This window comes from Zosterops lateralis, assembly GCF_965231275.1.
Source record: "Zosterops lateralis genome assembly, chromosome: 1".
Taxonomy (NCBI): domain Eukaryota; kingdom Metazoa; phylum Chordata; class Aves; order Passeriformes; family Zosteropidae; genus Zosterops; species Zosterops lateralis.
Genome location: NC_139762.1, coordinates 21,532,620 through 21,557,870, shown reverse-complemented (window position 1 = coordinate 21,557,870; position 25,251 = coordinate 21,532,620). Strand labels below are relative to the sequence as shown.

The 25,251-nt window shown below is 37.9% G+C and overlaps 1 protein-coding gene across 3 annotated transcripts; it reads right to left on the bottom strand.

The window, feature by feature from the left end:
• Positions 1-187: 187 nt before the first annotated feature.
• On the bottom strand, positions 188-23,362 carry HACD1 (3-hydroxyacyl-CoA dehydratase 1). Of its 3 annotated transcripts, XR_014590396.1 has the most exons (8): positions 23,226-23,359; positions 18,947-19,064; positions 17,727-17,745; positions 17,556-17,644; positions 14,692-14,813; positions 12,063-12,241; positions 10,794-10,926; positions 188-259 (listed from the first exon to the last, which is right to left on the bottom strand). XR_014590396.1 is itself a non-coding variant. In XM_083863793.1 (7 exons), exons 1-7 carry the CDS (start codon positions 23,354-23,356, stop codon positions 10,844-10,846), a joined length of 741 nt encoding a protein of 246 aa, XP_083719919.1. In that variant the 5' UTR covers positions 23,357-23,362; the 3' UTR covers positions 9,447-10,843. The 3 variants fall into 3 exon arrangements, 2 of the variants coding, with proteins under 2 accessions (XP_083719919.1, XP_083719918.1); XM_083863793.1 differs by lacking the exon at positions 188-259 and having other exon boundaries at positions 9,447-10,926; positions 23,226-23,362; XM_083863792.1 differs by lacking the exon at positions 188-259 and having other exon boundaries at positions 9,447-10,926; positions 17,556-17,638.
• Positions 23,363-25,251: the final 1,889 nt, after the last annotated feature.

Sequence of the window (25,251 nt, the reverse complement as noted above, 5' to 3'; positions counted from 1 at the left end):
CCTCCAGCACCATTACCTTGTTTTGTTTGCCAGGCAGAAAACTCAGGAAATCTTTTGTTTGGATTTTGTGACCATTGTTGCAAGTGGCCCTTGCCTCCTGTGGCCACTCTCTGCCTCCATGGCTGTCTTGGTGTGGAGCTTCCACTGGCTGCTCACAGCTGGAGAGGCAATGTGGTTTTTCATTCACCTTCTTTCACTCTCCTCCCTATATGCCCATCCCCAGTCTCAGGACTTGGAGGTTGCGCTACCCAAGAATTTCCTGGAAAAATAATGCAATTTTCTGTCAAAAATGCATTTTCACATTATTAGAAAATTCAGAAAAATGGTAATTCTAAAACTGGTTCAGAAGAAAATCCCTCACTGTTCATTAAAGACATTCGTTAAATAAACTAAAATGCTTTTAAATTAAAAAATGGAAAACATCTCCATCTCACATGTACTACCTATTTAAATTTTGAACGATTCTTAGAAAAGCTCTTTTAAAAGTCAAGTCTTCAAAATTTTGTGTCAAAACCATTCCACTGGGGCATGGCAGCAAAGGATCTGGCCCCAGGATTTGTATCTCGAAACCTACTGTGAACTGCAAACCTACCCAGCTGTGACATTTCAAAATGCAATCTCTTAAGGGCTTTCGTAAATTATTACATCCTGCCTGTGCACAGTCTCAAGAGGTATTATTTGCAGATGAAACCTCTCGCTAAGTAGTGTACCTAAAGAAAAACAGCTATTTAGAGCTCAGGATAGTTCCATGGTAATAATTTCTCAGTTTTTTACAGAAGAGGAGCTGTACAGAATGACATTGGTTAATTCTTGGGGCAGTGGCCATCATCATGAAATGACTAATTCTCTACCTGTGGCTTCTCAGAGAGACATACTGAAATAATAGCTCATCTGCAGCTGACTTTAAACGCCTCATTATCTCATTTGATACACCCTTGTTACAGTCTCAGAGGTTCTAGTAAATTATGAAGTAATTTAACCCCTCAGTTTAAGGTTTGCTGTATATCTCACAGCTTTGAAACTAAGCACACCTTGATCAAAAAACCTCCATGCTTACAACCACCAAATATATGGTAATAACCTTCTTAACCAGAGGAAATACTAGGTAATTCTACTTGTGCTGTGAATATTTTAAGATACATCAAATAAGAAATACACAATGAAGAAAGATCATCACTGAAGGGATGCTATGAGCCTGTAATGGGAGTATAACTGAATCACAGAAAGGTTAAAGCCTTTGAAAGGTAGAAATCTTAGCACTAGCACAAGATACCTTGAAGGTTTAAGCATCACCTCTGAAGTGAAGTACACACAATCATCTTAAAGCAAAAAGACTGCCTTGGGAAAAAGGGCTTGTGACTGAAACTCTCAGCAAGCACTTACAAGAAACACATCCCTGAGCAGACTCCCCTCAAACAGTTTCAGTCAGAAAACTTTTAGACCACTGTTGGTGACCAACAGTTTTGTTATTCCTCGGAATTGTTGGTCTGATATTCCTTCCAAAATTGTCACAAAAGACTGCAGAAAGGAAGGAGACATCTCAGATTTTCAGTATGCTGGCTCACCTACATATCTCCTATTTCTCTTTCATACATATTTTATTTTGTGTAATGAGATTTTGTAGTGCAGAATGAATCAGAAGATACAGGCTATGCTGGAGATGACATCAGAAAGATGGGAGACTGGACTGAATGAGCAGCCAGAACTATTTATAGAGGGCACCCAAAACCCTAAATAGATTTTCTTCAGCTCCTTGAAACATTTGTCCTGTCAAGATGGAATCAGATCAGTCCAAGGTGTTATTTCTTCCAAGAAGTTCTTGACATCTCAGAATTAAACTACATTAAAATACTGGCGGAAGGTGTTAATTCTTTTAACGTGTAGAACCATGCAAATTGCAGGCACACAGTGTGCCCAGAACTGAAAACCAAGAGCAGATATATAAATGGTACTTCTCATCAGTGAAGCATGTCTCATGTGTCTTCTCAATACCAAAGGCTAAATAGCAAGTTTGTTCCAGTCACAAGAACAGCAGCTATCCAGGAGTTAGTGACTCAGAAACACAGTCCCCTTTTCAGTTCCCCAAACATATATCCTGCTAAAGCCACTCACTCTTCACCTAGCACACACTGTTAGTTCCATTGTTCTCTGCTGGCTTTCTGCCCTCTGCATAGTCTAACCCTAAATGTTTCACGGACCATAGGAAGGTGATTGAGTTACCTCCAATTTAGTGCTGTCTAACAGCTCAAGGATTGTAGCAAGTGTTCAAATAGCCAGGGGAGTGAAAAGAGAACAACAACCTGACATTTTTTACAGGAGATATCTCTGACAGCATCCTGCACAGATCAGAAGGAAGCAGAACCAAAAGAGAAGCATGTTTAAACATTGAATGCCTTCAGAAAGATATTCCGAAGTATAACGCTCACTTCAGACAGAAGGTGAAGTCACTGTATCTTTCCCATAAATATCTGCAGCTAAGAGTTGAAGCTAATTATCAAGGCAGTTGACTACAGACTTGCCATAAACTCAAGGACGTCATGTATCTGAAACCACAAAAGCCCATTGACTTCATATTCAGTAGACAAAGCTGTATTTAGCTTTTAACTGTACAGGTGGAAACAAACAAATAAACACACAAACCACACAGACCCATTCACACATAATAGACATTTTTAGGAGGCAAGAGCATTCATAGAAGATATTAGTATAGAATATTTTATCTTCATAATGCAATTTTTAGGAGGATAAAGTTATTCCTAAAGGCTGCAGCTTTTGTACCAATTTAGGAATATCACAATGAACTGTTCTTCCAGTTGCAGATTACTGCTGACCTGTGAAATAGCAGGGCCTTGAGACAACTGAGAAAATCATCAAGACCATAGACTTATTTATAACAGCAAAGGAATTGTGGGAAAATAATAATCTAAAAAGTTGCTTATATTTGGTTTTATGGCAAAATAAAAATATGATGGCAACACTGCCTAACATGGCTCTTAAGACAATCTTTCAATTTAAAAGGATTGAGAAATGGAATATCATGCCCTCTTTTTTATTTCTTCCAACTCCAGTTGCACATAACAGTGACACATTTCTACCACCAGTAACTACTTATGTCTATTGATATAAAAAAAATCCAAAAACTTCTGTAGCAAGTATGAACACAGTGACATTTATAATAGGCAGCAGTGGACACTGCCTATGGATCAAATGGAGCTGAATGTGCAGGTGTGATATTTCAGCTACTCTTTCCATTTAAGCAGAGTTAGTTTGCTCGTCTGCTTTCTTTCTGGTAACCCTGAGATGTGATCATTTTTTTAAAGATCCAATACCAGCATATTTAGTAGATGGGCATTGTTCTCTACATTTCCAACACCTTTTCAAGCATTTGATTATTGTAGTAAGAACAGAGAACAAAATAAAAAAATAATTCTTCAAATTATTTAAAGAAACATTCCTCAAGTGTATGAAAATGCTCAAAAGTGTGTATATCTCATGAAGTCTAAATTACATTTTCTGTTTAACCTCTAGAGGAATTGTTTCCAGGTTTGTTTTTTTCCCAGAGACAGAACTCTTTTAAGAGCTGGTTGGATATAATGTAGAGATTGGAAGGTTAAATCAGTTGAGCCCCAGTCAGAGATGATCACTGTAAAAGACTTCTTCTGGCAAGAATTCAATTTTTTTATTCTCAGTAATATCACCTCACTTTGGACAAAACCAGAAGTAATGTTAAATACTTGCTTCCAGTTGGCAGCAAGATCCACAATACTGTCTCTGTTTTGCCACTGACTAAGTCTCAATCTTAATGGTCTTCCTAGACTTAATTTACAGAATAAAATGTAATTTGCTGTCTTTGGTAACAAAATTTGTTTTTTTTTCTTCCTGAGTTGAAGGTCTATGTTACACTATTCAGCTTCATACATGATAAGTTAAAGGGCATGCAAATGTTACTGCACACTCAGGATTTGGGATTCTCTTCGGAGTGCAGGAAGGTGCATGGTGCGTGGAGCAGGACACCCATCTCAGTCTTTTCTTGCTTGTCATTTGCAATTTGTTCTACCAAATCTGGAACAGCCACTTAAGGGGAGGCAAAGTGCCATCTTATGAATGTGGTCTGAACACAAACCACCAAGAGATTATATATGAAAATCGAAGTTGTTCAGTGACAGCAGCATTTCAAGCTAGGAATGTCCAAGCAGCTGTGAGGGATGATCTACCCTGCCTATTTTTAATGGGATGTCTCACTGGGCCTAGATTAATTTCAGAAATTAAAGATACTTTCGTAGATATCTGAAGGGAGTTTCTACAACTCTGCTGAATTCAAATCAGTATAATGCAATAGTGGTGTATTACTGGAGATTTCCAGGTGTTCTGGAGCTTTCTGGGCACCCTGCAAAGCTGGGAGGAAGTGTGCCACCATGCCACAGCTAATGCACCACAAGCACAGGGTCTCTCCCTGTGTACTAACAGGAAGGCTACAGCTCACTCTTTCCCTGGTAAATCCAGAATTACACAAAACAGAATACACAAATGTCTACGTCCCATCACTACTATTGAGATCAGTGGATATTCTTCCATCAACTTCCATAGAAATCTGAATGGCTTAACCTTGGCAGAGGGCCAGGACATGTAAATCTGTCCTGTAAATTTAGATCAGAAGACCATTTCTGTGACTTTCACATTAGGAGATCTACATCTCCATTATAATACATCTGACTATCAGGATTTAAGCTTTATATGCAGTTAAGCTCCTTGAGGTTACAACCACTTGATTTCTAATTCAAAAGAAGTAGGTGTGAATGCTCACATACTGCTTTCTCATACTGTCATGGCAACAAAATCCTCATAGCTGCAATGTCATTGTTAGTCACGTAGCAAAGGACAGCCAGAGGATGTTCTCTGTCTCCACCCCTCTCAAAGGTTAATACCACAAAAAAGTCCGGTTCCAAAACACTGAAACATCCACTACTGGAATAACTATTTCAGGATCACTGTAATGCAATTTTTTTCATTCATATTGACGTTCTCTTTAATGCCTTGTGTTTTCCGCTCTTCTTTGATAAACCAGTATTATTACTACTCAAACCTACCTGTTTTTTATGGAATATATTTTAAGAAATATGAAAAGAGTGCCTGGGTAAGAATAAATATGTTACAGGGGATTTCAAGATTAATTGGTGAAATAATTCTAAATAAAAATGTATAGCATTTGTAAGCAAATACCAGTCTGGTGTAATATGCTGAATGCTTATTTGAACTGACTTCTACATGCTAAAAACAAATTTAAAAAATCAATTAGAACAAAGTTTAAAATGTCTTTTAATTGAATATTAATTTCTACAGTGCTACAGTATTAACAATGTCTAAAACAAATATCTGAATCTATATCTCAAAAAATATTATCATTTTTGCAAGTAAATATGTTATTATAAGTATCATATTGTGTTGCTTTCCTGTGTAAACTTCTAATGATAATGCATTTCAGAAGAAATAACAATAATAAGTAGTTGCAGTGCATTTACATTATTAAGAAACTTTTAAGTACAATTCTATACATATATATTCTATACACTTAGATATTTTTTTCTGCACTTACACTTTTACAAAGCCATAAACTGAAAGGACATTCAAATACGTTCAAGACCAAACAGAGAGGCAGAAGAGGTATGAATAAAAAGACAACATGTTTCAGGTGGTAACATCATCACACAGAAAGTACTGTACATCACCAGCCACTACCAGCTGCAGGCATGAAATTGACAACAACTTCCTAGAGAGGGCTGGAGTCACCCAACATTCAGGTCTGCACAGTTCTCTTGGGACAACTCTCACTTGTCACATTTGTTTTTGAGATCTAAGAGTTCACTAGACAGGTCTTCTCCATCAGGGAAGTCATAGGGATGACTCAGCTGGGGACATCTGTAGAGGTGTCAGTCCTTCTGAAGGCACCCCAGACCCCAGCACGGCACCAGGGGCACAGCGGGCACCCAACACTGACCCGAGAGTGCCACCCCCTGTGGAGCTGTGCCCTCCTGGAAATCAGCTCATGGAGCTACCCTGGCAGACTGAAACCTGCTCTTGAGCAAAGCCTCTCAGCCACAACACTGTAACTCACTTCAGCAAGAGAACACAGAGCTCTGCAGAAAAATGGGGAGTTTGTTCTTTAAACAGCCATTGTAACAAACACAGAATGAAACACTTTAATGGGCTACAGTTAATCATCTATAAAAACTGTAGGTTCAGCATGAATTTAAATTGTAAACTGGTGATAAATAATACAGTAAGTCTCAGCACATTTTAAAATATACATTATTAAATCAACTTTGATTTTCAGAAAAGCTTTCACCTTTTTTGTTCACAAAACCCAGTTAAAAAGTCCTTTATGAACTGCAGGCCAGTTTGCCTGCCTGAAAATTTTGATTTATGAAGCCCTACTGCCTAGTGCAGAATATTTACTTGTATTAACTTTCCTTTCCTTTTTTTTTCTTAAGGCAGATGAAGCAAGAGCCCAATTCAAAAACTATTAATGTAATTTAAACCAATTTAAAATTATAAATTATTGTAACTATTGTAAATTAGTTTCATTCTAGTTTATTTAGTAACCATACACATATCCAAGTATCCACTGAAGCAAGCTACTGTGAAGACTGAGAGTATCACAGTCAGAGCAATAGCTAGACCTATATTTAAAAGATATATATTTAAATCTGATCACAGAAAAGGTCTCCATGCATCTCCTGTTAACTAGCCTTGTAATCTATCCATGAACATGAACTTGACTAAATGTTACATTCGGTGAGAATTAGAAACAGCACCATTTCTCCAAAGCAGTTTATGTTGAACTGCACAGTTGAGATTGGTGTGCCATGCCTGTCCTGGCAGGCTGGTATATCTCAAGACATGTAGGCTACTAGATAGCAAATGATAGCTGAGTGGAGTGGGAAAGCCCTTTCTGTAACACACCCTTTGTGCACAGAGCTCCTCCCAGCTGATCCCCTGAGCTCTCTTGAGCAGACAGTAATGAGAGCACACTGGGCTTCCTCTCATCTCACATCCTGTGGGGTGGGAGAAATGACATCTATCAACTACTGCTCACATGGCCTCAGTGACCTCTAGGCAGATAATGTAGATGATGGAATATCTCAGCACCATATTCCTTTATGCTACCCATGCTCTGAAGGTGGGATTTGACCTCCAAATATTCTGGGCTGAGCTGTGAAACAACCCAATCTGTCCCAAAACAGCTTTTCACAGTATGTGAGTGCTGGGGAGAACCTCAAAAAATCCAGCTGCTTTTAGGTTAGAGTTTATACAAAAGATGGTTTCAGTTTTACCAATAGTAGGAAATGTCACCTGATTGAAAGGAATCTCCCTATTTCTATGTATTGCTATTCAAAAAGTTTCATAAGGCCATGCTCTATATTAATTTGTTGCAGAAGGCCTATAGTAGAGTAAGAAAGACTTCTACAAGTAAGAAAATACCTTTATAAGGACAATTTGTTAAAGACTACACGCAAACATTGGAGATGCTGATGTTTGAATACATTCCTAATCTTACGTAAGCAGGAGGATTTAAATGCTCTAGAAAACTAGGGATATTGCAGAGAGGAAGACAAAAAAGATAGTTGTAAAAAAGAAGTTGGAAAGAGAGCACCATATGAAAATCATACTTAAGTTTTAATGTCCATTTAACAGGTTAATTAAATGTTTGAAGATGGTATATGGAAATTTAAATATGCTACCTAGCATAAAATCCTAGCTCATCTGAAGTCAATAGCAAGATTTTACCTGCAATTCTCACTAGGTTTCAGAAGATATGTTAACAGAATAGCAACCAGCAACCAGACAAGAGGAAAAAGCCTCAAGCTGTGCAAGGGGAGGTTCAGGTTAGACATCAGGAAGAATTTCTCCATGGAAAGGCTGGTCAAGCATTGGAAATGGTCCCCCAGGGAGGTGGTGGAGTCACTATCCCTGGAAGCATTTAAGAAGCAGCTGGAAATTGCACTTAGTGCTATAGTCTAGTTGAAGTCGTGGTGTTCAGTCAAAGGCTGGACTTGGTGACCTTGGAGGCCTTTTTCAACCTTAATGATTCTTTGAAAAGGATGCTTCAGTAAAAGATTTCAGTCAAAAAAACAGGAGTAAGAAAAGAACATTTTGCTTACTTTTTTAGGTAAATGCCATGTAAACTAATCTACATGGCTATCTCTCTGGTCAATGAAACATTGAATGTGATACTGTAAGTAATTTTTAGCTTTACTTTTATTAATTCATTATTTAGCAAGGCTGTTTTGTAGCTGTAAATCAATTTTTAAATTGTATCATTACCTTGTACATTGTTGCTTTATGGAAGTGCAACCCAAGATTGTAGCAAACAGTGTTGTATTGTTTTCATTTCACTTGTACAAAATGAAATTAAAATAGGTCCTTGATTAACAAATGATAATATGCTTAGGCCACAATGAAAACAAATATAAAAACTTTTTATAGTAATCCTTTTAGAAGGAATACTATCTATGAGATCCTCTTATCTGGTCAAGGATTTCAAAAATCACACCTTTAAGTATCCAATGCATTTTCAATTAATTGATAGCTATGGTCTTCAGTGAGCTGCCCTGACAGTTAAAAAAGAGACACAGAATTTAATCTAATCTTAGCTTCTTATATTTCATCACACTATTCTGTTTGCTAATTGAGATATATTTCCCAAAACTGCCAATATGTTCCTCATAGTTTATTAAACAGTACTGAAAGAATGTTGGACACATACAACTGCTAGTCTGAACACATGTAACACAACTATTTTGTGATTCAGTGTTGTAAATGTAGTTTATATTTTAAACTTTTAATAATTTTAGCTGCATAAAAACCAGAAGTAGTAAGTTAAATTAGAGCACCTTGTGTGAAATTGAAGGAATACAAATATTATACCTCCTAAAATTTAAAGAGATACAACTGTCCTGTCTCAAGTCCAGTATGCACCTGTCATATAAAAGGAAACTCATTTACGTGTAATGAAGACATGCATAAATATCACAAATTCAAGGCACAACATGGAATTTGAAAGTTAGGGATATAGCAAATCCTTGCTTTTTTATCAAATTACCTGACAAACCTTTTGCTGGCATATCTACAAATTTCAAAAAAGCTGTACTGCCATAAAATCATTGAAGCTAAAAACGGAAACTGCCTATTCAATATGTAGCTCAATCTCTTGCCAACTCTAACTGAAAACCTTCCAAGAGACTGTATGCATTGATAAGCATTATGTCACTCCATAACCTAATTGATCGTATCAGTAGGACCTTTCTTCTGATATTCATTGGCTATTTATCTTGTTTCAAATTCATCATAGCTACACCTCTATACTTAGAAAAGCTCTTCCATGTATTTCCCATATAACAAAGAATTACACATATTAAGGACTCAATCTTTCTGACTTCTTTCTCACTTCAACTTGTTTTGTTGTTGTTCTCTGAGCTTTCACAAGATTATCCAATTCTTCATCCCTGAGGTAGCCAAAATATAAGGCTGTATTCCAGAAATTACCTCAGCAATCAGAAGTATTCTGATTTACAGCTGATTTACATTTGATGCAGCTCTTCCACACATGTATACTTCTTTTGACATCAGTGAAGCCAGAAGCAAGACAGGTTTGTTGCCTACATTTTCAAGGCTTCGAACCACATTACCACATTTCCATCTTCTCTCTCTTACTAAGCATCCAAGTTTCCTCAAATGCATCACCATTTCTCTGAATCTGCTAGGCTGTTAGATCAAAATTTTCTAATTTGTTGGACCTCTCCCACTCAGGTATCATATAATCTGTAGCTTCTATCAATATATTGTAGATACTTCTTGCAGATTATTGAAGACATGAAATAGAATTAGGTCAACACAGTATAAACAATTAATGGGGAGGGAGCAATTAAAATTGCCCAATGGGATGAATCAAAGCCCAATTTATATTTAAGATGCTATTTTAAATATCTTTTATCCCACTGAGCTATTTAGAAGAAGTCAAATATCTCACCATAGCTACAGTTTTTCAACGCAGTACTGATTTCTTCTGTATACATAATTTAAAGGTAGAATAGGAAACATGCTGACAATCAGCTTTTCTCTGCATAGGAGTCCCATTCCAGCCACTCATTAGAGAAAGGTAGACACATCCTGTCTACTCCTCAACACAAACTTTTAACCAGTTAGTATTATATCTATTATTCTAAGTATCTTTAAAATTACAAATGAAAATACAGGGAGTCTAAATTTGCACTGACAATCAAGAATTTAACTCCTTTCAGAAGTCCTTCTGGAATTCTGCAGTGTGACACTGTAATTCAAAAAATGTTGAACAATGTGCTACAGTACTTATAATTGGAAAGGTGTTACTATATATAAAGCTTAAATACTGTTCAATTCACCTAGTCTATGAAAAACATAATTACCTAATTTACACTCTGATTTCCAGAAGACTCACTTTCAGTACAACTTATCAGCTCTCCTTCTGTTCTTGATAATGACTACAGGTCATAACAGAACTTTCAGACCACAAAGCACAGTAGCCAACTGTTCTAATTCTTAAAGCTACTCACCAAACTATTGAAAATAAGAAAATACTTCTTTGAAGAAATGAACAATTAAAAACCAGAGTGAATCTGAGGATGAAAAGGTAGGTCTGAAAATATATTAATTGCAAAAATAATACAGTCCATGATATTTTAGGCACAGTTGTTTATTCTTGTTCCATGTTTTAAAACTTGGACTCAGAAAAATCAGAGGAAGTCTTGGGTTTTTACCCTCTCTTCTTTTCCTTTCCACTGAAAGCACCATGGTTACACAGCTTGATTCAATCATCCTTTTCCACAATCACTTCTCCATGAAGCACCCTTCTTCTCTGCCGCAGCATGTGGAAGTAGAGTTGTGGAAATACTTGATCAAAGCAAAAAAAAAAAAAAAAAAAGTAAATTAGATGGAAAAATTCAACAGATCATATAATGGAAAACCACAACTTTACAGAATAATGAACTGAGTAAAAATTATGGCACACAGTGGTTGAGTTGATTAAGGTGAATAATAACAAGCCATGAACATGAACTTTTTAAAAAATAATAATTATTCAAAGTTCAGACAAGGCCCCCTGAATAAATACCCTGTGTTCAAGGAACTTCACTCCAAGTTTCCTTGCAGAAACAGGATTTAACCACATTCTGGTAGTGCTTGAAGATTTCAAATCTGTCCTAAGCATTTTTTAATTAAGACTTGGAGGAGGATACAAATTTACCCTATTTGTTCAAGTCTGAAGTAAGGAGATCCCTCTTTCCTGTCCCTCTGTCATCTATTATATTACTGTCTTTCTGCCAGAGTTGATCCTTACTTTTAGTGGCTAGAAAACTGGATTTATTCCTGAAGTGTTGTTACATAAACAGATGTAAAACTATTAGTAAGTTATCACACCTTAGAATATTTTTCATTGACATAAATCTCTCTTGTTGGCCTTCATGATTTCTTGGGAAAAAATTTTTAGTGTGTGTGCATACTGTAAAAGTATTGAAGGTTGCCTTTTCAAATGAATACCTTTCATGAGTGCAGATCACAAACCTTTTAACTTCAGTTTTTCTGCTTTTCAATTTCTCTCCCTAATCTGCTACCTCAATGTATAGATTATATATATTAAAAAAAATATTCTATTATTAATATTATCTAAAATATTACATTTGCCCAGTTTGGTCTAGTCCTATTCATGGTGGAATATCTGGTATATCAGATTGCTTTCTCCTTGTCTTCACTGCTTAGGTAGCAGTGGAAATAACATTGGAAGTGAAAGACACATACTCTCTCTACTTTACCTCCATGGCTTCTGGTATGCGTAAGTACAAAGACAAACTGATGAAACCAAGGTGAAAATTTCAGCCTAACTAATTAAAGCATAGTAAAGCTTGGAACAGCAGAAAGCAGGCTTTTACAGTAGAAGGTGTTCAGTAAATTTTAATATAGGCAGAGTTATAGCATCGCTGAAGATGGATTGTTATGTTGTTAAAATGTTTCTACAGTTAAACAGTACTTACATGGCACGTAGGAGAACATGACAATAATAAGGAAGTAATAGTAGTCAAAGGAGACGTTGTATTTGTTGGGAAGTCTCAGTGAAAACATTCCTGTTTTCTTCACATAGGGTAAAGCAGCATATATGGTTAGCAGTTCACCTGCAACTCCAGCAGGATACAAAATGATAAAAAAGTTGTATCTGCATTGAAAAATAATAAAAAAAAAACAACTTGTGAGAGACACCCCAAAAACTTAAAAGTTTTCTCTTGTTATTATTAGTGGCACAGCAACATATTAAAGTAGTTCCTGCACCAAAATCAAGGATCACATCCTGACTTGACACAAAATATCAGTTTCAGTTACTTTTGACAGAGTTGCTCAGATTGACAAGAGAATGCATTCCACAGTGCTTTCTTTAAAAAACAACGAAGTATCACAATATTTTTATGTCTTTCTAATAAAACAATCCTCAAATTCTTGGTCTCCAAGAATGATTTTTTAAAAATGTACTATTCTTACTCCTGTTGTCACTGACAGGATTCAGACCAGAACTGAATCTCAAATTCAGATGATCCTAGATATTTTCATCACAGTGCACACACACTGGGTCAACTGTATGTACTACAATTTGTTTGAAGATAATGAATATGTTGAAAAACATCAGAAGCCTGTTCCCTGCACTACATGGGAATACTACATGGAAATTGGAATAAAAGGAGAAAAGAATACAACAGTGCCAGAAACTTATCAGATCCATTTTAAAGCAAGATGATGTTAATACAAAAGGCAAAGCATCCAGTAGAAAGAAAATGTGTTTTGGCTGCCAAAGGCCACATAGGCAGTGACAAAATGAAACATGTAATCAATAGGCTTTGTGCTGTCCCTTCACACAGTGCATCATGGATATGCAGGTTCTCCTAAGGAACAATTCTCCAGTTCATATAGGGAACAACAATGAGAGCTATCACACTGAGAAAGGTACAGTGTGCACTTCCTGACCAAAAGAAATGAGATCCAAAACAGCAGCAACTAAGCATTAAACCCTCCTAGAAGGAGAAGAAGGCTTAGAAGACTCACAGATGAGGGGAATTACAAAATAGTTCAGGTTGGAAGGGACCACAATGAGTCATCTGGTCCAACCTCCCTGCTCCAACAGGGTTATCCTTAAGCACACGGTGCAGGATTGTGTCCTGATAGTTTTTGAATATCTTCAGTGAGGGAGACACTGGATTGTCTCTCTGGACAATCTGTTCCAGTGCTTGGTCACCTGCACAGTAAAGAAGTTCTCCTTCATATTCAGGTGGAACTTCCTGTGCATCAGTTTCTGCCCTTTGCCTCTTATCCTACTGCTTGGCAGCACCAAGAAGAATGTAGATTAGATAAGGAACTGATACCTTACATATTATTTGTCTCTATGCAGTAATAAGGTAAAGATCAGAAATTCCATCTCTCTTGGTACTGAATTCATGCCCCGTTGTGCTGTTTGTTTATCCATAAATCTTGATGGGATATCTTAGACTCTATGAAAAAATAATAACTTCTCAAATGTTTTGCTTATATTAATACTTCACCATATTCAGTCTCTTCAGTGAGAATGTTGGGTTTCCCTATTGCCTATATTAAGTAAACAAAATTCTGTTATTTGAGGCACACTGACCTGATGGTAAAAATTATTATCTGTCAATGTAATATGTTCTGAGTGCATTTCTCTTTCTGAAGTCTGAATAAAAAACTACTGATGATAGCCAATCTGACCATCTTTAAGTTTGTCATTTAGTGCTTAAACAAGTCTCTCACTTAGGCACTAGCAAAAAGGTAATCTTTTATAAGAATGGACATAAATATCAGACATATCAAAGAAGTGCATTAGAAGCATCAAGCCTGCACTATCTCTTAAAAATAAAAAAAAGGAAAATAACAAACAAACTCTTTTAAATGAAAGTTGCCTGTATTGAATGTAGGTTAGATATTTTTCTTCTAACATAATAACTCTGCCTTACATGTGTTTTTCAAGTAATGACTAAATAGAGTACTATTCCAGTTAAGTCTCCTGATAAACACACACAGTGTCTGTAGTGTATGTGATGTAACGACCAACCTTAAGTAGGCTTCAAAATCAAAACAGTTTTGATAAGGAACACAATTTCTGGTGGGCTAAACTAAATCAGTATTTAACTTCACTACATGGGTATAATCTTACAAAAGCTCTGATAAAGCAGAACTTCTTGTAAAGTAATAATACAGATTGAGTGGCAACAACACCCACATTTTCAAAGAACTAACATCCACAAAGACTAGCACAGGTGCTTATTTTGGGCACTGTATTCAAGAGCATCAAGAGTCATACTGCAAATTAAAAGATGACTCCAAAGATAGAGAAAAAAAATATTAGAATAAGTGAAAGAAAGCAGAGTTCAAACTGTGACACACAGAAAGCAAAGAAAAAAACCATTCCTCAAAAACCTCAGCTAAAATATTTTTTAACATTTTAAACCAAGCAACAATGATCCCAAGTACAGAAAGCAACTGACTTGCACTTTGCTGACACATAACTAAAGCTCAAACATCTGCTCTCTGGTGTGTTAGTCCAGCATGCCTGAAACCAACATGCACAGAATCATGAGAAACTCAAGTGCAAGACATCTCCACCTGGCCCATTTAATGAAGTATGGCAAATGGTTGAGCAGGTTGAATGTGTAGAAGGAATATCGAGTAATCTCTGTCACAGTCCATACGACCAGAAAAAGAATAACGCTCTCCTCATTCTGGATCTGCAGAAGTATAAAGAACCAACATTTTCTTCATCCTTAGGCTTCTTTTCTGTGCAAACTGCAACAGACTTCTCTTTGAGATACATTGAGCAGAACTAATGTCTTGTAAAGAAAAATTTGGCACAGAAGTGATATGCTGAAATCATTACCATGTACAGTTCATTATCATATATTTACTAGCATACAGACATTTGTCAACTTTTTTTGAGCAACCTTCATCCATTATGGAAATATCAAAATATAAACCCCTATAATTATGCTTATTCCTCCTTTTTATTCTCTACCTACCTTCCACTACACTATGTAACTATCCCTCTTTCATTTGTGGTTGACTTACTTGTTTATGTTCTTACTCCTCAAAACAGCAAGAACAACAAAATGCTACAGACGGTATATACTTCTCATAATCACTTTTTAATCATTCTGCATTTCACTACTCCATTTCCTAAACTTTCTCTTACTTTTTATCTTGCTTCTTCTTCAATGTAACATGCACATCTCCATGAAATTTTAGACAAAAGGAATTGCTTTTTATAACCTACTAACTGGAACTTGGTCACAGAAGATCAAGTTTGGCAGACTTCAGGGAGCTCTAAAATAGTTAAGGAGCTAGAGCACAGATGGCTTACTAAATGAATGGTAGGTGGTAGATCAGGAGCCTTGGGTAAACTCACTCAACAATCCCATGTAAGATTTAAGTTCTGAGTCATTAAAGTGCCTCATTGGTAGGTAGCACATCTCTGCTGTTTCAAAACACCACTTCTTTCTCAGTCTGAGTGAACAAATAAACAGAAGTCCCCAAATACAAAGAAGGCACCTGGGGATCTATTACAAACACTGCCTTCTGTGAGGAAGAACTACACACAAGTAATTTTCTTTCCTTTAAGAGGGGAGGAATTTTATAACACACTTCTATGCCTGAAGGCTGAAAAGCTCCAGGGATGCCTGTGAAATAGAATAAAGCAACATAGGTTTTGTTAAAATTACAAAAAAGAGAAATGATTTTTCAAAATAAAATGCAACACGGTGACAAAGCTTAATATACCTCAAAGATGCTGAAAATCCACTACTCTGTCAAAAATCAAGAGGAATTATAAGTGCTTATAAAATTGCACCCTCAATGTGTCAGTCAAAGAAGGTGCACTTTTAGCAGAAGTATCTCACCAACATCATAAAGAAAATGGAGACATAAAAATAGCACCAAAATCACAAACAAATAGCGGCAAGTGAAGTGCAAAGACAGCCAAACAAATAAGCAAAGGTAAAGACAGAATTAGGCTGTTCTTTGCCTCGTGCAATTAGAGACAAACATTGATAACTCAAACTTGGATTCATGTCACAGTGCTAAATCCAAGCAAAAGAGCTTTAAATAAGTATGCAGAGAATTCCTATCTGCTGCCTTGCAAATCTGCAATCAAGTGGGGAGGTCTGGCTCTGGCTATTATCACTGACATGCCTCTCACCACCTAAAGTGACCCTGAACATTCATGCCTGCTAAGCAATAACAGTGTGAAATACAATCAGACATACATTCAAATGCATTTCTTTTTGGACATAGCTTGGCCTACACTAGCGTAGATAGAGGAAATAAAAGAAATTCCTGGATGTGCTAAAGATTTAGTCCACTGCAGATAATAAAAATTGACAAAATGCAGTGCTATAGTCCAGCTCATGTATAGACATTCAATATAAAAATCTTTTTAATCTTTGAGACATTTTGCGTTACAGAAAAATATATGAAGTTAGCTTACAAAAAAAAAAACCCAAAACAAAACAACAAACTAAAAAACAAAACACCAACAACAACAAGAAAGAAGAAAAACCAAAAAAAACCCCAAAAAACCTATGAAAACCCTATTTAATTTATTCCATTTTAATAAAATTGACAGTAAAGGAAAAGAAATGCAGTGTAGAAAACAAGTCCTCTTGCGAAATGAAATGAAGATTTGATAACTGAAGCAGGTGCTAGGATAATTCATCTGCGAAAAGGCCTATGCCATCTGCTGGCGAGACAGTTTAATGGCTCAGCTTTTCAAGTTCTAAAGAAATCCAGGAGCACAAAATTGATCACTTCATTTTTTACCATGCCTTTCATAGAAAGCACACCTCACAAACTGAACCTAACGTCCTACCTACTAGCTGTGAACTGCTCTTTTCATTCTGCTAATGGATCATTAGCCTTACAACAGTCACCTACAGCCAGGCAAATAAACCATTGTCATTTACACATGACAGGTCGTGTCATTGTGACATACTGGATGTCATCGAATGTTAACACTACCATAATATTAAATTTTTGAGAAGGTTTTGAAAAAATTTGCAAAATTGCAACCATGTTTATCCATGTGAATTCAATTTAAGACATGAATTTAAAGACATAAATTTACATTTTATTTAGATTAATTCAGCAAGTGCTAATTAAAATTTTTGAAGGGGAACTGTTAACACTAGGTAGTTTTGCTTGTAAATAATAGGAGTAGTCATTGATTTCATTTAGGCAGAACACAGAGGGCACGATGCTGAAGATTCCGCTGATTCACAGCTAAGACCCAGACTCAGTCTCCTGGCAAGAATCACACAAATTCTATTTTGTAACCCTAACTTCCAAAATTGCACTCAAATATGTAAGCATTCTCTACAGGAATATCATTAATTTTTAGATTGGTCTTTCTTGTCAAGTGAGAACTGTAGGAAAAGCTTCTCCTTAAAAGCAATCAAAACATAATTTGCTCACACACATACCTGTTTTATACTATGTGCAATGAACCACACCATGAAGATTCTTGAACTCACTTGGACCCCAGTCACAAGCACAGATGTGCGAACTATTCCTTAAAAAGAGAAACATGTTATCTCTGTTCAACAACTCATGTTTTAACTAGTTACAAGGAGAAACGAAAACAAAGAACTCACCAACTGCACAGTGAATTACCTGTAAAGAAAAGTAAATCAGAGGTTACTGATGTGCAGCATGTTACTAGCTACCCTATAAATACGGCCTTTTGATATTAATATAAACCTAGGCTCAATTCTGGTTTTTGTCTCCCACTAACAGTTCTTAAAAGAAATACATGACAGAGCCCTGGCAATCAGTTGTTGGGATGATCTCAATATCTGAGCTGTGCAACTACATGAAAGACATTTGTTTTCCAAATTCATTCTAAATATTAGACATTTTAGATACTTACAAAGCATTCTATTCAACTAGTAAACTTCTCTTCCTTCACCTTATTCAAAGAAGAATTTTACAGGACAGAGGAAGACATATAAGGAACACCAAACACACAGTAATTTTAAAATGTTTACAGATTAATAACATTATTATACGTTCGTCAATGACAACTATGAAGCTTCAGATACAGTGTATTTTCTGGTCAGTAATGTTTTTAAATGAAGTGCTTTTCATTACCTTGGCAAGTTTGAATAGAATTACTTACTGTGAAAATTTAACAGCACAAAAAACCCTATATACAGCTGGTGACTGATTTTAACAGTTGTTTGAACTAGAAATGTTGTAGGCAGAATTAATAAAAAAGTTAAAATATAGATAGACATTCTTTGTTGTGCCTGGGAAAGAGCTGCAAGTGCTCCATAAACACAGCAATAAATCTTCATTCCACAGATTTTCCAGAACTGAGACCACTAGTGCACAGTTTGCAAAAGTATTACTTAAAGAATACTTTGCACATCTTGCACAGACCCTGTTGCAATGGATTATATGGGGTACATGAATCCTGTCTTGAAATAAGCAGAAGCAGGAAAGGCACAGAAGGATAGTAAGTCCATAAAGAATATAAGGTAAGCTATAATCTCCGAGATGGTGATATCTACTACACTAGAGGGCTGATCTGCTGGCTGTGATGCCTTCAAGACTTAGCCTTTTGCATTAAAGACTCTCAAATCAAAGCAGTTCCCAGGCACTGATTTAAAGAAAGACTGGAATTAAGTTTGAAAAACGTGTGTCCATTTTGTTTCAAGTAATCACCTTGCCCCACCCCCAAAACTTCATTAAATAATAAATTAAAAAGGACTTATAATACTAATATAATATTTTTATTTTAAACTAAGGATAATAATGTGTTTTGCCTATGATATACAGCATCCAGTAAAGCAAACTAATTTTTAAAATTTACCTCAAGCAAAGCAAATGTCTGGAAAAATTTAAGCGTCTTTTGAACGCTTCTGAATAAGCCTCTATGTGTTCCTTTCTGTATATAAAACCGCACCATGGCAATACCTAATACCAGCCACCTATAAAAGAAAGAGAATGGATACATTTCAAATTAGAATTCTAAAGATATCCATCCATCATAAATAATTTAGTAGAGTATTTTTCTTCACAGTTAACTTTGATTCTTCAGTTATCGGTGTTCTTAGATGATCAAAAATATCTTTAGACATAAATAGTATATAATATTATGTAAACATTACACTCATCTCTTTACTTGGAAAAGAATGGAGAATAACTTGCTGCCTTCCAAGAACTGATTTAATTGAGGGAAGCCCCCAAAACCACCCATCCATTAGCCTTTTCTCTAGCAGTGACTACATATTTTTACTATTAAATCCTCATGCATCTTGACTATTAAATACTGTGATTTGAAACTACGCGATGAGCTTGGCACTGAAGTCACTGTTTGGATTGCAAATTTGTAAAAGTAAAGGACTAGTATTTATGCACATCAGTTTTACAATTTTCATGGCCCCTCAACTCACTGATTTCAGGACTGGCTAGTGATCTTAATGCTCCTGTTTGTGATTGTCCAAATGAAGTTACCACTACAATTATGTTTTCCAAAGTGTTGAGAAGGATTTTGAAAGTTGACTTAAAAAATCAGACTCCAAAGTGCTGAAAGATGGGTGTTCTATGCTCCTGACTTCCAGAAGCAGATATATTTAACTAGCACATTAGAGGAGGTTGGATAAATTTAATTTGGTTTTTTTTTAGGAAACTGAACAATGAATCTAACTAATAACCCTTTGAATATAAAAGAAAGAAAAAGTAACAGTATCTTTTAATCATAGTGGAATTTGATGTAAAACTTAAACTGAGATTTAGAATGGAAATTGAGAAAAAAATAAACGTCTAAATTGTGGGCTGATCCCACTACCAGCCCAGACTCTGTAAAATAATCCTAGTCATGAGGAATTCCTTCCACGTAACAAACTCATTTTTATATAATTAAGATTTTCAAAACAGTGTACTTTATATTCCTTAATCATGGGATTGATTGGGTAGGAATGGATCTTAGAGATCATCTAGTTCCCACCCCCTCTGCCAGAAGCAGGGACACCTTCCACTAGACAAGGTAACACAGGGCCCCATCCAACCTGCCTTTGAACACTTCCAGGAATGGGGCATCCACAGGTCCTTTGGGCAAGTGCCTCTGCAAGTGTCTCACAACCCTCTGAGTAAAGAATTTCTTTCCAATATCTAATCTGAACCTGCCCTCTTTCAGTTTAAAGCCAGCATACCTTACTCTATCCCTACAGGCTCCTATGGAAAGTTCCTCCCCAGCTCTCTTGTAGGCTCCCTTCAGGAACTGAAAGGCCACAATTATGTCACCCTGAAGCCTTTCATTCTCCAGACTGAAAAAACCCAACTCTCTCAGCCTTTCAGACCTGTACCTCATTCTTAAAACACCGCATTAGCAAGAAGACTGAAAACTCCAGGTTTCAATCGAAAAAGGCTAAGAAAGTAGAAAAATTCTTTAACATAGGCATAGTCATAACAAGAGCTATGGATGGCTATTTCGAGAGGTAAAAATAAAAATCAAAAATGCCAAAAATTTTAGTTCAACGTCTTCTCTGATGTTGCTGAGAACAATTACTCAGTCCTTTCATTTTCCAGAAAGCCACAGCAAATATAATCTACAGCAACATCAGCTCTGGCTAAGGAAGGGCCCAAGTGACAAAGCAGAAGGGTGTCAGAAATACTTAGAGGCAGATTCAGAGAGATTATAAACATTCAGAGAAATATTTACACAAACATTTGGAGAAGTATTTAACTCATCCTCTGGTAGTCCTTCCTGAGCATAAGGTATAGTCTAGCACTGGAAACAGGGTATCTGGAAACAGTAATCTTTGGTCAGATGCATTCTGCTGTAACAACGTGAGAGCCGCCTGGACCCTGACAGCTCCCTGCTCACCTCGGATGGCACCGACTTCAGTATCAGCCCCTTAACAACTCCTACGCACGGCAGCCACTGCTATGCAGTCACTTGGTGTGCCCCATTCCAGCACTGCATGACAGCATTTCAAACTCACATACAGTTAGTCAGGCTTCCCCACACAGCAGGAATGATTCCCCTCTTTGATCCCTTCTACTTTAAGCCCAAGAATCTGATCTGTCAGCTCTCCAAAATTTTCCCCTGCAAGTGTTACTTAGATTTTACAATGGATTTTAAATATGAGTGCATTTATTTCAGGTTGTCTCTCACCACTGTGGAAATGAGGAATTACTGGAATATCACTGTTAGTCTTTCACAGTGGAGCTGCCCTGTTTTATAGTGAAGTGCTTGACAAGAGGAAGGTGACAGAGAGTTTACATCCAGCTGGCAGCACAAATGTGGCAGCAACAGCTCTGTCCGAGACTTAGACTGAAAAGTCATAATACATTTAACCTAACAAAGCATTTTCTCATTCCACAGCCAAAGCATTGCAGAGAGAAGTAATCTTGGACTACACTCAGAATCAAAGACGGCAAATGGATTTTGCTTAAATTATTTTTTATGTGGACATAGGTTTCTGTAGATAGATTTATTTAGCTGTCAGTGGCTTTCACTTTTCTCAGGAAAGCCCTCGCACTGATTATTACAAATTACCAGGAAATGGAAAACACATCCTGTAATAAAGGCAGCATCTCCAGTTGGGACTTTCAGCAAGACTGAGTATTCCTGTCATTTTAGTCCCTTAAATCTGTTTAGAAACAAAGATAAGCTGCAGAGCCTTTTTTTATATTTTTATATTAGAATAGTTGTTAACATATAGTTATGCCTTCATTTTTTAAAACTCCAGAAACATTTTGCTATATTGCACTGCCTGGACAATTGGACAAATATACTGTTCTAGTTAAATATTTATCCTGTGTAGTGTCTCTGTTAAGTATAGGTGCATTTCAAATGTGTATTTTTATCTTAAATTAATATGAGATCTCTTTATAGATATTTAAAGTTATCTTTAGAAATACATTTTATCTCTAAAACATAATCATAAATTATTATAAGAATTTATTCCAATCTCTTTTTTTCTTTGTTTCCACATAAAAAAAATCAATTTTTGCATGTCTTAATTTCTTTTGATATTAATGGAAAATGGGAGAGAAGGAAGTGGGAGATACTGAAGTAGCACCTAAGGTCAAAACTAATATGGTTCGATAATCTTTTAGAGACATATAAAAGTCAGTGGTAAGAGTCAGTGTTCATTAGCAAATTCACACATGGAGCACAAGACTGGTAATTCAATGAGGTAACATTAACCTCACATAAAAGCACCTTTCAAAAAGTGCTGCAGTAATATATGAACAGACTTGAATACATATTCAAGACTCACAGTTGCTAGTGAGAAGAAAGCCATTACAATCACATCCCTGGCTTTCTCCATCAGAGCCTGACCTCCCGCCTCAACTGCAGACTGTTAGATTTACTCTGCGGGAATCAAAGGGGAGTGAGATCACCTATTAGTAACCAAAGGAAACTGTTTTCGTGATGAATATCACACTAGAAGTTACATTTTTTTTAAAATTCTTAGCTTTCTTTTAAGCTTGTGGAAATGAATAGGGTGGGTTTTTTCCCCTAAGAGCTAGAGAACAGGGAAAATTTCCAAGAAGTGAGAATACGTACTTCAAGCGCGAACAACATATACCTGACTGCTCTTATGATCTGTTATTCACAATAAATACCCTCTTTCCTCACAGCAAAGCCTCGCAGCACGGAGCACAAGCTCAAATGAACCTCGTGGGCTACTGCAGCTCTTCCCCCTCCCCCGGGCCCCGCTCCTCCCGGCTGCCCGCTGGCTTTGGACAGCTCTGCCCGCCGGGAGCCGGGGCGGGCTCACCTCGCCCGGAGCCGGGGCTCACCGGCCCGAGCGCACCGCCCCCACCGCCCCCCGGCCCTGGAGCCCCGGGGGCACCGCGGAGCGCGGCCGGCTCCCCGCGGGCGGCCAGCAGCCCCGTCCGCATCCGGCGGGGCCGTGCCGAGGGCCGCGGCTCCCCCGCCCGGCATTCCGCTCCCGGCTATACTTAACCTCCGCGGCGGGCGCGGGGTGACGCGCCGGCGGCTGAGCGCTGCACCGTATTAGGCAATGCCCGGCCGGCGAGGAGAACCCCGCTCCGGCGGCTCCCCCGCGCCCCGGTTCTCCCGCCCGGCCCCCGCCTCGCCTCGCCGCGCCGTCCCCGCTCCGCGCCCCGCTCACCCCGCGGTCATGGCGACGTTGTAGAAAATGAGCCAGGTCGTGGCCAGGGCGCCCAGTTTCTTCTTCTTCTTGCCGTTCTCCTTCTCCTCCACCGCGCCGTTGCCGCCTCCGTCCTCCTCGCTGGACGCCATGGTTCCCCGGCCGGCGGCGCGGCGCTCACGGCGGGGAGGAGGGGCTCCCTCCGCGGCGGGGCTGGGGCCGCGCTGACAGCCGCGCCGAGCGCTGTCTCTCACCCCATCTGTCTTCCCCGAGGGCGCTGCCGCCGCCAGCGGCTCACATGGCCCTGCGCGCTCCGCCCTCCGCGCCGCGGGTCTCCCCGGGTCAGCCGCAGCCCGCGGGGGCGGGTGAGCCTCCATCGCGGGGGGATCCTGCCGGGGTGGTACCTGGCCTTGTGCCGATCACAGCGCACCTCAGAAAAAGTGACGGAAAATAGCGCAGCTCTTGGAAACACAGAAATATGTGTCTGAGATTGAACACCTGGGAGTCCTACCAGAGACTTACTGGTGATAATATGCTCAGCCCCCACCTCAGAGCCACATGCCAGGGTGAACTCGAGAGTCTGGTATAAATAAATAGTCTCCATAAATACCACCCTCAGTACATGAGGAAGACTAAGGCTCACACCTGAGAGGGGCAAATTTCTTCCAAGGGCCTGAAGAGCACTCGGGTGGCAGACTGAAGGATGAGATTCGAGTTACCTTGTAAATGTTTGCTTGTAAATGTTACCTTAAAAATGTCTGCTTTCTGTGCAAGTGCACGGGGAAGCTAAGCCAGCACAGGCAGCATTGCTGGGACTGACTCTGGACGGGGAACAGCCTCAGCCTGAACTAATGTTACATGATGCTTCAAAAGTTGGGCTGCACCCATTGTCCTGACATCTTCCTCCATCTCTGCTAGCCAGGGGATGCAGGCTCCTCATTTCCTCAGCTAAGCATGGTGACCGTGGCCTCTCAGCCCAAATACCTCAGACACAGCCGTATACTAGCAGAAGAATTCCAAAACTGGGTCAGGATATCTTTGAAATGCTCCTTGTTCAGTTGAATTTAAAGAGTCCAAATGTATCTACTTTAGGATGGGGTGTATATCTCAATGTGGAGCACACCTGGATGTCTCAGGTCAAGGGCCTTCATGTAAAGATAAGCAGATGTGCCAAACAAAACCTAAGTGTCTCCCTCCTCACCAAAGCACACAACAGATGTTCATCTTTCAGCTTCAAAACCCACATCCACTGGCAACAACAAAGGTATAATGTGCAAAATTAGTAACTGGCAAAAGAGCACATTGTATATGCTAGTAAGATTAAAGTAGGTACCAATTTTATACATGCACAGATGATTTTTGTGTTCAAGTCATAAATATAATCCAGTTTGAGAATCCTGTAGTTAAAAAATCAAGACAAAGAATTTACACACAGGATTGAATGACCCAACTCAGAATTTTTTGCCAATACAGGTTAATCTGAGCCTATATGTCATCTCAGTGTGACAGCTATAAATTGGTTTAAACGGAAGTTTTCCAAAATATTTTCAACATTTATTATTTTAATTCTGGATATTCCTGGTATCTTACACATTTTCTTCACCTGAATTGCTCTTCTCTCTTCAAACTATTCCAACTTTTTAGCTTTGACAATGTAGTGTTGGAAGAGGCATCAAAAATTAACCACATACTATGAGTAAAGGTTTTTTTGTTTTTTTGTTTTTTTTTTTTTTTTTTTTTTTTTTTTTTTTTTTTTTTTTTGTTTTTGTTTTTGTTTTTGTTTTTGTTTTTTTTTTTTTGATTATGTCAATTTATGAATTCAGTAACTGATGAAGACTTTCTTAAATTGTGATACATGGAGAAAGGCATGACTTGATCCCAATTTTTAATATCAGTTCTTATTTTTTCTACTTTTAGCTGTCCTTTGCCATTTATCTTTCGATATTTTTCCACAGCAGATTTGAGGCAACAAACCCTGTTTTCATTTTGAAGTAAAACTTTTCCATTTTTAAATCCCTTCTTGGATGTTTTCCATGCTTTTGCTCAG

Bases quoted from the DNA above. Each gene is read 5' to 3' on its own strand.
- HACD1 (XM_083863793.1), bottom strand. From the start codon at position 23,356: ATGGCGTCCAGCGAGGAGGACGGAGGCGGCAACGGCGCGGTGGAGGAG. The intron at 14,814-17,555 runs GTATGTGTGTGA...ATACTTCTGCAG, and splicing joins TTGCACATAGTATAAAACAG to ATCCAGAATGAGGAGAGCGT. The intron at 10,927-12,062 runs GTAAGTACTGTT...GCTTTGATCAAG, and splicing joins CATGTTCTCCTACGTGCCAT to TATTTCCACAACTCTACTTC.